At 37.4% G+C, this 14,280-nt stretch overlaps 1 protein-coding gene across 3 annotated transcripts in view; it reads left to right on the top strand.

Annotated features, from left to right (window-relative positions):
* pde4ba (phosphodiesterase 4B, cAMP-specific a) overlaps positions 1-14,280 on the top strand; it is a 142,771-nt gene that overhangs the window by 73,830 nt on the left and 54,661 nt on the right. Inside the window, exon 1 of one of the 3 annotated variants that reach the window (XM_075485768.1) lies at positions 238-888. The exons of the other annotated variants lie outside the window; for them this stretch is intronic. Coding sequence (XP_075341883.1) covers positions 788-888 — 101 coding nt within the window. The 5' untranslated portion in view covers positions 238-787. Of the gene's footprint in view, positions 1-237; positions 889-14,280 lie in introns of those variants that run through there. 3 annotated transcript variants of the gene reach the window in all.

Here is a 14,280-nt window from a genome sequence, read left to right on the forward strand (position 1 = left end):
TATCTTTTGGGTAGCTGCTTGCGTGTGTTGTATGTCTCTGTGTGTTTTCCATAGACACACGGTTAATTAAAGCTAACAAGGCGGTCAGTGATGAATATGCTCCAACTCCACTCCAGTGACTCCACTCCAGAATTTAAATCTTCCTTCCAACTCTGCTTGGCTGCCCTGAAGGGAACAGAGCCTTACAGACACACACAGACACATACTACACACACTCACGCACAGCATGGAGAGGAAGTATAGTCTGTGACGAGAAGAGTCCACAAAGAGAGCGCATAGTGTGTCAGAGTGTGAACTAGGGCTGAAAGAGTTCCGTGATGTTACGTGCGGACTGCTGCTGCTGAGCAACATGAGATCGAGTGTGTGGAGAAGGTGTCCGGATGCCTTTTTGCTGTTTTTATTTGCACCACAGAGACGGTGGCTTGTGAATAACCTGCTGAGTAACTTTTCTTTAACAGAGGTTTTATAGGGACTTTTATTTTTAAATAGCCTAAATTGGCCATGCATTGTTGTACAGATGAAAGGACAGTAGTAACTGTTTGTGTGATAAAGTGTGTATGAGTTTTGTTATGATGAGCATATGAGACGGGTGTTTGCTGTGTAGCACTGTGCTGTTACTACTTATGATGCTGTGTATGGTAGTGTGTGACATTCATATGTGAGGTGCGTATTGGATGCTTCGGTTTTGACACCAACACTTTTAGATTGTTTGTGATGCGTTTGTGGTTACACATGTGATGGTGTATGCCAGGTAGTGTGTGCATGAGTGCGTGTGTGTGTTGGGGAAATGTACCGGCGTTCACCCTGTGCCAGAGGAAGGGTTCATTTTGACTTCAGTGAGGAGGTCGTCAGGAGACTCCATGCTGCCAATCATGGCCATACTCACAGGTTAGGACACACACACTCACACACACATGCTTTTCATGTTGCCATGCTGTATCACATCTGAGCTAAGATTTCTGTTCTTTTGTTCATGTCCGTCTTTATCAATTTTATGTGAGTTACACCAACAGCTGAACTAACTCACATCATTTAAAAAAGTTTCACGAGATCTTCAATTGTTTAGAGCTTAAATCACTGGTGTAGTTTTGAGCCTTACTTCCCTTTTCAGAATTGAGCTGTCCACTCATGCATTTCTCATCATCACATTTATCCTCAGCTGGTATGGGGTTAGATTCTCACATGTGAACTGGACTGTTTTAGGGGACAACAGTTTTTGCAGGGTGATGTTTAGAATATGGTCGTCTGCTGTGTTTGTGCAGTTCAGGGAGTCAAGTTGACTGTAATGCAAATTAGTCTGGAAGTGTTGCACTGGATTTGTTTATTACCATTACTTTTTTTAGCTGCTGCATAAATATAGTCTGGTCTATTTGGCAAAGTAGCGGCGAGATGACCTGAAGGATATAACCACAAAAAGAAGGACACATCATGACATTGAGGGGTCTGAGATGCCCACAGCCTTTAGCGACTGTCACATATTTGACTGTTGCCATGAAGCATTTCTCGTCTTCCTTCATTATATTTTCTCTTGAGCCCTCACACACACCAGTGTCCAAATCTTCCTGTGGAGACATCAAAGAAGTGGTTAACAGTTGTACAGTTACACTTTCTTAAAGCTTTTTCATGTGAGATACTGGACTCTGACTTGAAGCATACAACTGAAGAGTCTCTGAAGGACATGGATCACAAGCCAAAACAGTTGATGCGTAATAGATAAGCTCACCCATACCTCATTTTCCCCAAATGTTGCTGTATCAAACATGAATAAACTTTGTACAATTTTGAAGAACAGAAGAAAGGGTACTAATTGTGATACTTCAGCACCCCAATCTTTCAGAAATATGATGATAATGATAGTGTTTTATAAGATTTAAACTTGCAATCTGAGGAGCTGTGTTTGGAATTTGTCCAGCTCAGAACAGTGGGTTGTGTTCAGGTTTACTATAAACATACAATCAGGAACTAAAAAGAAAAGACAATTAAATGCAACTCTGTGAAAAAAATGGTGTGAAAGAGGTTATTTGTCAAATTATCAAAAATTCATCAGACATGTACATAATCTATTTGTCTCACATATTATATATATATTATTATATAAATAGGAATATGATCATTGTTATCTACGATTTGAACCTTATATGAAAAAATAGCCCCTTCCCCCTGCATTGATATTTCTATTGAAGGATGAGTTATCATTTGGATATTCTGTTTATTTCCCTGTTTAATCAGTAACAATATAAAAGTTTAGTTCAGCCACACACTCCTTTCTTACATTAAATGATTGAATTTGTTTGTGTCTCTGTCCTGTCCTCTCAACCCCCAACCGGTTGAGGCAGATGGCCACCCTCTCTGAGTCTAGTTCTGCTGGAGGTCTCTTTCTATTAAAAGCGTGTTCTTCCTCTTTGTGACACTCCATCCATGCTCAAGACAGGGGATTGAATCAAGCTAAAGATCGGTGCAGTCGGACGCTTTTCATTTGCTGGGCTACTTTTTAAGAATTGACAAATAGATACAAATGTATTAAATTGGAATTAATGGGACTGTATTGTTTTTTATGTAATGGGACGAGAATTTAACTTGTTTGCTTTCTTTATGAAGGACTAGGCTCAACCTAAGAGGACTATAGGTATTCTGTCTCAGCTGGAGACACGTGAGGCCAGCGGGTTTGGACCTTTGCAGTACAATTTTAGTGGAAATCATACAATTAAATAAAAAATGCTTTGAAAGAAGTGACATTGAAATGAACTCTTAAGTGTGGATGCCTTAATGAAGCTGGAAGATATTCTTCAGGATGACTTCAAAGTATGACGCTCAATTGGGCCTGTACCTATGATGTTTTCCCTTTGTGTGTGGACACAAAATGCTACAAGTATATTTCTTTAGTCTTTTAAAACAAAAAAGACTGAATTTAATGTATATTAATAGTTGTTTGGAGATGTTAAGGTCTGGAGGCATCAAGCATCCACCTCTTGTTGGGTTGGTTCCACTTATGTGAATTACTGCTTCCTGTGGAAAGTACTGTTTTTTACTAAAAAAAGGAGAAGTACAGACATTGTACACTGTACTCTGCTGCACGTCTGAATCATTAGACAGGTGTAGCCACATGAGCTTTGGGGAATAATTACTCCATAACTGCTCCCTTACATGGCAGTGTGCACTGTGTGTGTATGTGCCTTTGTTTGTTTATAACATATTCGTACACATACCACTACCCTTTGTGCATGCATTGGCCCACATAGTGTATATCCCAGGGATTGTTTCCCACATATCAAGCCAGAACAGATTATATCCTGGAGAGATGGGTTTAGCCAAATATTTGGTCAGTGACCCGGATGCCTGTGGCATAATAACAAAGATTACGGCTTGTTTTATCTATATAGGAGGTTTTGTGGGTGCTGGCTCCCATTCATATTCTCATCATGAAATGCTAGTTACATCACATCTCAGAACAGTATCTGTTAAGAAATCACATTCTGGCTTTTAACCATTTATGAGCTCTAAATTGGTAAGTTTTGAAAAAAGCACAGTTGCATTAGATGCGATTCTCTACATTTAGGAGCCTTTTGGGTTGAAAGATATGTGCAATATTGAATGTAAATTGAATGGTTATTAGTCTGGAATTGCATATTTTTTAAGTATCAGCTGTTGGTAGAACTATCCTCAGATGCTCTGAGTTTACAATTCAACACTATACATGCTCTTTAATTTAATCTTTTATTATTTTCTACGTTGAATAGCTGTCAGCATTTAAAGACGGATTTATTTTCTGTTTGGTGACCCTTTTTTTTCTTCCAGGCAGGACTTTGAATAGCAGTGTTGTGTGCTTGCATGCCCATGGGTGGAGTGCAACACTGTGTTGTAGAGTTTTGTGGTTTAGAAGTATTTTATTTGCAGTGCACTTTACTTACAGTATAATATGTTGCTATGGAGATGCATATACAGAAAAACATGAAAAGGACTCTGCTGTGGTTATGTGGTCTTGGCTTTTGATTTCTGGATGACTGGCCAACGCTGGAATTAGGTGCTGCTGCTATGAAGTGGGCTGGATGATGATGATGATGGTGATTACGTCAATTAAGATAATGGCAAGTTGATAATAACAAGTGATAAAAATAATGATGGCTGGGAGGATCACAAGAATTAAAACAATGATGACTCTGTGACTGGTGAAGATGATTATGATTATAAGGGTCGAGAGCACAATGCCAAGGGTAAAGACGATGGTTCTAAGCAGAAAAAAAGCTGTCCAGAAGTAGCAGAAAGGCTTCAATCCTTTTTTTAAATGAGCACCTGTTCAAGAACGTAAAATGCTCCATTACTGTTTAAAGTCCAATTTCAAACTTATAGTTGCACTAGCAGCCATATGCAAAAACATTCAAATGATTTTATCATGAATAATTGTTAATACATCTAATTTTTAGCATCAGTGCATGCAATAAAAGAGTGTTTGACTGAGGCTAGATGCAGTTGGGATTAGTTTATATAGTTCCCAGTAGCTGTAAACCAAAGGGAACCAAAAGTCACAATACAGGTCTGGCAAGTTTTGAGAAGATTCATGAAGGAGAGAGAAATGTTTTGGGTCATTTTAATGAAATGTTCACTATTTGGCCTTTAATGAAACCATATCAAAAGTTGCAAGGGGAAATGTTTCTTTGATGGATAGATATATATATTTTTTTAAACAATGAATTCCAGTTTCTTCTTTTTTTTTTTTTCTTGTGCCAAAGAGACAATTCCTTTGGGGATGCTGTGGAGCAGGGGGTAGTTGTATTAAAGAAGTTCCATTAAATAAAAAAAGCTGAAGTATATTACAAATAACCCAAGATTAAGTAGAGCATTTGAATGTTGACTAACTTTCTACTGTTGATCGGCTGCCCCGCCCTCTCCAAATAACATCTCTTGAAAGTTATGAGTTCGCATGTCTTACAAGGAGGGTGAGGAACTGTGACTGTGGGCAGCCTGATTGGGAATATAGGTGAAGTGAGCTTCTACACTGCAATTTACCAACCCTGGAATGTTTTTTAATGTGACATTTTATTAGATTTTTTCCCCTGTTCTCCACTCAGTCTCTGCTGTCAGTTTTTACACATGTTCACTTCGTCTCATCCCCTCAAGCATCTACTTCAATGTTTCTTTTTCTTTTTTTCAGTTCCGCCATTTAATTTGAATTGCCGACCACTCTCACCCTCTACTGTATATAACACATTATCTTCCTTCGCTGATGCTTGTACACAACACACACCAAAGCCCTCTGCTTTTATCATGTCTGCTGCCATCAAACCTTCGGTCAGCACTGTTTTGTGTTTCCTCTTGTGACATGAGGGCTGTGTATTTAGACAGTAAATGATTCTGGATGAGAACATCTGCTGGATGACTTTGTACCTAAATGTGCATGCATAATGATTTGGTACAGACCTTGATTACGTTAGTGGCCTCATTTCTATTAATACATCTTGTATCTAGTTTAACTCCTGAGTTGTCTACTCTTTTTGGATAAAGAGGACAAAAGGTTGTAGAACATTTAATTTTGACTTTTTTTATGAAGTAGAAGCTAAAAGCAACAGTGATTGTGGGTGCAATTCAGGTGGCTCATTTGGGCTTTTTTGCAGAGGTGGAGAGTAGGTTCTTAATTTTATAATGCATGCTTTTGTAAAGTTGTCATACTCAAAAATAGATACTGTCCATTTTTAGATATAAATAGTTGAGAAATATTGAGAGAGTCTTCAGACCAGTCTTCAGCTGTGTTTCCTGTGTTTTTTCCATAAGGTTTTTGATGGTAGATGGTAGAGAGTGTTGTAATGAAAGATGTTGTAAGATTAAGAAGCATTCAGCTCTCTGCAAACATTGTGAAGCATACTGTCAGCTCAGACCATCTGTTCGTTGTGAATGAATGGATGTAAAGTTGCCTTGTTGGTCTGACCATGAGGAAATGCAAAATTACTTTTCCTCCATGTAAGTCCCTCATAAATTTGTGGTGCAAAGGGAATAACAGGCTGTAAGCACAGATATGTTAATTCTATGTAGCAAAACCATGTGCTGATGTGTGGTTTAGTATTTTATAATAAGTGGCAGAAAGTAATAAAGTAACTTTACTTTAGCGCAATACTTCAACACAATGTTTATCGACTTTAATTTGAATAATTTCGTTTTAAGTTACTTAATACATTCCCTCCTAAATTTCAGAAGGGAAATATTGTTATCTCAACACCCCTTTGTCAGCTGACATCCAAAAATAAAGTTTGCGATCTTCTCAAAACCGGACTAACCGGACAGTTAGTTAATGCAGTTGGAGTAAAAATCACCCTGCATACTTCACCAAACTCAAATGGGCCGAGGCGCTCTGTACAAACTTCAAAGTCTTTTAGCATCTTTAGTATTTAACATCTTCTTATTTACTTCTTTTTTTTAAAACAGTAAAATATAAGTGTATTTTAATGCAACCAAATTCCCAATAACGTTGCTCTCATTTGGATGTTTTTTTTTGTCAGATGGTTTGAAAATCTGCCAATTAAGACTATATGTCTATTAAAATCCTGATTTATAACCTCAGTGTTTATCTGATAAAATTACCATTCAAGTTGTGATCTCAGCTGTATTTACATGTTCGATGATCTCCCATGGAGAAAGTTAGAAGTGACAGAATGTCTTCAATGTTTTCTCACACAATCCACCTGGTCACTGTATTGGCATACTTCAGGAAATAACTCGATTCCCGTTGTGTGCATGTATACTGCGACATGGGTGTTGGTCCAGTTCAATCAAACAGTTGAGCTGTATCTGTAGCTCGAATCAACTGCGCATGCTAAAATCAACAAGAAAGCTCTTGCTCAAATCACTATAAAATTTGAGGTTTTAGTTGATTTATATGCCAAAAAATGTAATTTCCTGGTGGCCCTATTCTGAATAGCTTTTAGCTTGAGCTCGTACATCAGGAAACCATCAGATTATCCAAACTAAGAGTGCTGCAGATAAGACACTGACTGCTCATAAGTACTTCACACAACCTTGCTTCAAATAAACTGAAATACCCTGTTTAAGTGTGACTCCTACGAGGAGCACATGTTTCACATGGTCAGCTGACAATGTGGTGCTGATCAATTCATCATCTTGTTTGAGTGGCCAGGATGCAAAATGATCATAATGCATTGTTTAGAGTGAGGCATGAGTTGAGCAGCATGGAGAGAAAACAAAGGGGAATCGACCTATAGGTGTTGTCAGTGTTAAAACGGCTGAAACTGGTGACCAAATGAAAGGTCATTTAACATTTTGGTTTCATGAGTCCTGCGGTGATCAAGTGGAACCCTTTCGATGCTGTAGAATTGAAATGATTCATGTGTTTGAAATGTCTGCATCAGGATGTGTATTTTAAGCAAACTCGGTTCATTTTGGTGTTTCTGTAGCAAATTCATGTAAGGGAAATCTGTCTGAGATCTTTGGACCGTGAAATAGAGCTTCTATTTTTGCTCTGTTCGACTCACTCAGCTCATCAGTCCTTTTGGGGTATTTCAGAGCTCTGGCACATTTCACTGAGCCAGTTGGTGGGATGAAAAAGTTCCTCTTTTAAAGGGTCTACTGCATGTGTGTTTCTGCTTATTCTTCAGAGCCAAACTATCTTTTAGTGATGGCAAGTTCCACTAGTGGTGCAGTACAACAGACATTTTCAAGACACTTGATATTGTTTACACTATCACTATAGTCATTTAATGGCAGAAGAAAACCCACTTTATCTTTGATTTGAAGAAATGATATGTAAAGTTGACTAACACTAGGAAAAACAGGAGGTGTAACCATAGCACCTCTGTTTGCTCAACCCGGCAGACAAATGGTCACTGGTTTCCCGTCACTATAACACACAGGAAGGAAGAGATTAATTCAAAGAGTAAGAATGTTTTCTCTCCCTGTCTGTGACACTTTAAGCCTCACTCTTTTACGAAACAGAAGTGTCTGTGTCCTCTCAACAGACTCTGGCCAAGTTAGAGCTGTAGTCATTACCATTTTTTTAAATCTATTTTAGTTTAAGCTGTGGAAGAATTTAGATGCTCCTGCAAACATATGAAAGTCATTCCACCCTCCTGTCGAGCAGAAAAAGAGAACCTATATGTTTGAAAGTTAGTATTTTTTCATCAGTACCTGAAAGACTGCTGTATTCTTAAGTGCATCCTAGATCTGGATTTCACATTGTCACCTGCACTTATGATTAACTTACTTTTGTAATGCTTTATTGGCTAACAAACACGAACTGAAGCAGCAGTGATGGTATATTTTATTGAAGGTCCCAATATGTAACGTTCCTCCAATGCTCCACAGTTTTTCTCTTTGAGGTCTTGAAATTTATTGGAATTAACATCCTACCGTTTACTTGTTTGGCCTGTTTTTGCTCACTGCTACCTAGTGTAATCTGTTGCATAATTTACAGAAGCAGCACAAAGTATATTTTAAGGAACAACAAAGCATGTGTGGCATGTGAGAGACCAGCACTGAGAGACCAGCTGGTGATCATGATGAAGCACATACACTTGCACTTTAAAAGTCAGCCATTTCCCTCTGAAACTGGTAGCCAAAAACAGGACTAAACAAGAGAGAACATTTGAATTACATTTGCCACATGGCCAGACACAATAATCAATTTAATCCATTTTTTTGTAACTGCTGGCTGTGTGAATAGTACTGTTTGATCACATGATCTATGTCTTACTTAAAATAGTATTAATATATCACCTAACATTCACCCTAACAGACATAGTTCATTTGAGTAGCTTGTCCCAAGATGAAGTACACTTTCAAAATACTACAATGTAAAGCTGTCCTGTTAAAGTTTAGTAATTAGTCTGACCACACCTATTTAGTTTTACAGCTAATATTTTGACACATAACGGAACTCATATCTATCACTGGCACTTATTTGACAAAGTTGAGATCTAAAGACTAAATACAAAAGATTAAATGGCATTTTGATGGTCTAATCATCCAAGTCCTCGCTAAGCCTCCCAGATCATTAAATGTTGCTTTTTTCCCCTTATAGAACAGTAAACTGACTTGGCTTAGGTTTTGGAGAGTGGTTTAGAGAAAAAAATGAATGATTGAAGAAATCTCGAGGGTGTTTTTCTTTTCTTTCTTTTTTTTTTTTTTAGCAGAATTTCACTCAACTTCTTAGTTTGCTGCAGCAGCACCTTGGAAGGTCAAAGAGAGAGGATGAGGAGGAGCCTCTTTCCTCGAGCCATATAGCTGTTTAATGAGACCATTGTCCACTGACTCTCACACATCCTGGTGCACAGCACATACTGTCTCATTTTCAAATAAGCATCTTGTTACAGCTTCTATGCCCACTTATTCCCCTTCAGGTTGCACCTGCACAATTGAGTGCTCTCTATTTTGATAACGTACTGTTACTACTGTTCTGTATACACAATACATGTAAGTACCATACACTTTAACTGTAATAGCATAATACACATATTCTATTTTTACAGTAAATATACATCCTAAATAGTAAATTTACATTTCGTTTTTAAATGTATAGTTTATTTTTACAAGACAAGTTCTCAAAGAATTTCACCACAAATTGTATGAATGTTTTTGTGAAGAAATAGATCATTTTTACAATTTAATTTAGCATCTTCTGCTAATAAAATCTGTTTGTTTTTTTTTAACCACATAAGCTGGCGAAGAACGGCCCTGATATAGTGTTTTCCTCAGTGCTTTAAACCCCCTCTCTAGTTCTTAAGGATGTCATGTCATTTGCTTTGAAGTAGGGTGACTTTATGCTGACATGCACTAGTCACATCTGCTTTGTTTTGTCATATACAGACTCGACAAGCGATAGATGACCTGGATCTCTGACTCAGTCACATCTTTATCCCACAAATAATCAGGAGAAACAATGTCAACACCAACATTACAGTAACTAACAACAAAAACCTTAATGTAATATTTCCTATTTAAGAGCTTATAAATGAGGTAAAACTTGCTCTCTGTGCTTTGCTGATTTGGAGGTATTGCCCTTTTTTCACTTAACTAATTTGCTTTCATTTGTTTTGTTTATTTCCTCTACTTATCCTGGTAATATCCAGCCAGGGCAACGTAGCCAAGACAGCAGCCCTTTATATTAAAATACAACGTAAAAAATTAGTATGCAGATTGGGGCATTGTAACTCCCACACTGGTGAATTAATTATTCAGACAGGAATAAAAGTGCGTCACTCTTGAGTGTCACCTCCTCTTACATGCTTGTATGGTGCAGTAGTAAACACAAACTGGTCATTTTACTGTGGGTATGAGCCAGTTTTCAGATGCAATAATTTCAACCGTGGAATAACTGGCTCTCAGATGTGTTATACATGTGTTACTAACATAACATTGACATTCTACTTTTCAAATACTGTGGTTATAATCAATATTAGTATGTCTTCAAACCCACAAAGGTGTAAAATATGAAAAAGATTGTATTTGTAACCAAAATGCGGTTATATTTGATATTAGATGATGGCAGGTGGTTGAAAATCATTACTGACAGTACTTTATCCCACAGCGTGTCAGATAGAAAGGTTGTGGATTCAATTTACTGAATAAAGTATTTTTCTATTCTATTCTATTCTATTCTATAGTTGTATCAATGCTATATCACGCTCAGTCGCCGTCAGATTCAGCAAACAGGATACTGAGTACAACACCATTGTCTCACAGCTGGAAAAGTGGAGGAGTCATTTCCTTTTGGGAATAAAAAGAAAAACAAATTCTACGTATGTGTGTATTTAAGACATATTATGAGACATGTCTTTATAGGTCACTTCATTTCCAGATTTTCAGTTTATTGTCCAAAAAGTGTCTTTCAGGTTCTGAAGTAACTGGTATAACTGGTTAATGATTTTGTTTATTGATTGCTATAAGGATCAGCTACAAAAAAAGTTGCCTTTTTATTTTTCTAAACTGTCTTTAGTCTAGATCTGTTCTTCTTGTAGTAGTTTTGCTTGGACCAATCTTGAATTTATTAACGGTGAAAAGCCTCACTGCTTCTGTCAATGTGTCATCCTTTCAAGGACTGTCACACAGTTAATGAACTTATCAGTCAGACAGATGCAGCTGGATCATGGGAAAGGGATTTTGTGTCATTCTTCCAGATAATTCTGAGGTCAGAGGGAGCACTTCCTGATTCTTTTAGTGAAACATGATGGCAAAATTCATGACTGACTTACTTGGCTACATAATGATTATGACTGGTTAGAAAACGCCCATTATCAAGGAGATTCCATGTTCTTTTGTTTTTTTTAATTCGACTGGAAAGATATCACAATTGTGTGTCATGAATCCCGGTGACAGTGTGATGCTTTTAATTCCTGTTAACGCATTGTCTGATTCCTTAAGGTCATGTTGGTTTGACTTATTTCCTCTCTACCTTGGAAGATCATAATCAGAATAGAGCAGCTGAACTGTGATTGTCTTGTTCTCATCCTCTGTGACCTAGTGGCCTGCTTTAGGTTGACAGAGTAAAGCTTAAGAGATTTTTTTTCAACACTTTAAATTGTTTACATATAAGATCCAAGCGCTGACGTTTATTTTGGTCAGTACTTGAACAAGAGAAAGCATGAGTGAAAAGTGCAAGAGCAGTTTCCCCAGACAAAAACAACAGGATATGCCCATATTTCAGAGAGAAAGATCTTCATTTCCAAGGTTTGTCTTTGGGTTGTTTTTTCGGACAGCTAAAGTCTTGGGTATCCCCTCTTTGTCTAACTGGTTTTGCCCACTATTGTTTAGATTAGTTTATAGTTAGTTATTCGTCTAAGCTTTAAGGTATGATTTGCATTTCTGCGTTTTCAAATGCATCTCTGTTATCATTCTGTAAATGCAGCTGTAGAATGGGATGTGTTGAAAGCCAGCAAGTGGATGTTGGAGTTCCCAAAGGTCTCGAGTGATCTTTTAGGATGAGATATATTTAGTTTTTCTCCACGGCCTCATCAGTTAGAGGGGGGGGGGGTTGACGTCAGTGCCATCTAGGGATCAACAAGACACCAAAATTGGTATTTGCCTCTCATGAGAGAGTCAATACAATTTGTTGTAAAATGATGTTTTCACAGAACAGTTAGGGAGCCCTCAAATGTAGATTTTTGAGCTACAGTTAATTGAAGAGCTACCCTGTAGTGTGAATAAGCTGATAAGGAGTCTTATTTTTGAATAATATTTAAAGTTCTGTATTTTTCTTCTTATGTTTTACTCAGATGGGTGTTGCTGTTTCTAACATGACACATTAATCATCAGTCATCTGTCTGTAACAGCGTGTTATAACACTGACATAATTCACGTAACGCATGAGAGACATGGATGACTTGGATTATGGTCTGCATCACTGATCTGCTGATTCCGTTGTAGTAGAAGAAGAGGGCAAAAAATGGACACATGATGGGTTATTTAGTTAAAACATACAGTTTTGTGAAACATGAACTTTTTTACTCTTCCAGCCCTCACTGGATACATTTTGAATCATTTGATGCTTAAATTACATTTATCTTTCAATTGTTGATTCCTTTTTTTTTTTTTAAATACAGGGTGTTTACTTGAATTTGATTCCTTTTACACTGTGTTATTACAACACTGTAGTAAAATAAAATCAGTCTGAATACTTCTAGCACTGACAGTGTATTTGTGTTTTTGAGTTTAAAGTTTACTCTAACTTGTAGACCTCTTTCCATCTCACTGCTTCTCTTCCCAGTGCATGTGGATGCTAAGAAAAATTCTTTGAGGCCAGACCTGGCAAAAAAAAATAGCGACTAATGGATTTTTGCTGATTTATCCGAAAGCCTTTTTGGACAGTTGGGTCTTTGGAGGCATATCCTGACCTTGTGAAAATGTTGTGCCTTTTAGTTTCCTCTTGTACTTCTTCTTCCTAGACTAGAGTCTGTGAAACTTTCGATTTTGTGTTGGAAAATTAAGGAAGAGTGTACAGTTGTGAGACCTGTTTAAAGAAGGGTTGACTGTAATTCGAGGGCAGAGCTCAATGCAATGCACAGAAAATAATGGAGCCATCCAATTAAATTTATGTTTAAGCCACACCAACATTTTTTTATTTACTTTTAAACTTGTCTGGTTATTGATTTTGTTTATTTTTTATACATATACATGTGTATATATCTATCTATATATATCTATATATAGATAGATATATATATCTATCTATATATAAACTACTCCAGTGCATTACTGTGATTTGATTAGCTGCAGGAATTTATGTTTGCAGAAATATGTATCAAAATGAGCAGTTAAATAGCTGTGCACTGAGCTACCACTTCTTGTCACCTACTGTGGGAAAGTCTTTGCAGACAGAAGAGAGGCATTAACTTAAAAAAGCATAGTTTTCATAGTCTTGTATCAGTGTTTTGAATAGGTGTATCTGGACTTAATTAGTTTACTACTAAAGCTATGATTTGGGAACATCAGTCACTGGTGCTCTTTTGAAATGGATCTTTTTTAGTAATTTTAACCTTTGGAAAAAACTTCAATATAAACAGCAGTCTTCAAGTAATGGAAAGCAAATATTTCTGTCTGTGCTCTGATTCTCGGTTCTCGTTTAGTGTTTATCTGATGGCGTAGAACAGTGTCTCTCAAACCTGGTCCTCAAGGCACCCAGCCCTGTATGTTTCCATGTGTCCTCCTCCAACACATCTGATTCAAATATATGGGTCAGCTCTCCAGCTCCTTAGGCTTTGCAGAAACCAATCATTTGAATCAGGTTTTGCTAGAGCAGGGAAACAGGGAAAACATGCAAAGCTGTGTACCTTGAGGACTGGGGTTGGGAAACACTAGCAAAGAAGATGGCGTCATCAGCAATTGTGGCCAAAGAAGTAGGGAGCAAGGGACTGAACCGATCACATCCCGATCACATTCAGTGTTGTTCTTAACACTGAATGACCTATTTGTCTACTGTGTGTGTCATATAAAATATTGTGTTATTTCTGCAATAAACTGCTTTCCTTCTTCTTACTACCTCTTACCATCTGTTTGAAAGGGCCATTTCACAGTTTTTTGTTGCTTCCCAAACAAAAACCTTAACTCTACCTGTAAAGACAAAATTCAGGTTTACCGTTTTTGACTTTATAGGTCCCGTGTTGCTGATTCATCATCACTGACCTAAAAAAGCTCTCTTCTCTTTTTTTCCTCTGACACATAGTTGATTTAGTTGTGATGTTTATTCATTTGATTCACTTCTCAAGTTGTCTGAAAGAAACCAAATATCTGCATGTTTTTAAAAGCAGCCCAACATGTATATATTTAAGCTTTTTTTTAAGCTGG

This window comes from Odontesthes bonariensis, chromosome 15, assembly GCF_027942865.1.
Source record: "Odontesthes bonariensis isolate fOdoBon6 chromosome 15, fOdoBon6.hap1, whole genome shotgun sequence".
In the NCBI taxonomy this organism is placed as follows: Eukaryota; Metazoa; Chordata; class Actinopteri; order Atheriniformes; family Atherinopsidae; genus Odontesthes; species Odontesthes bonariensis.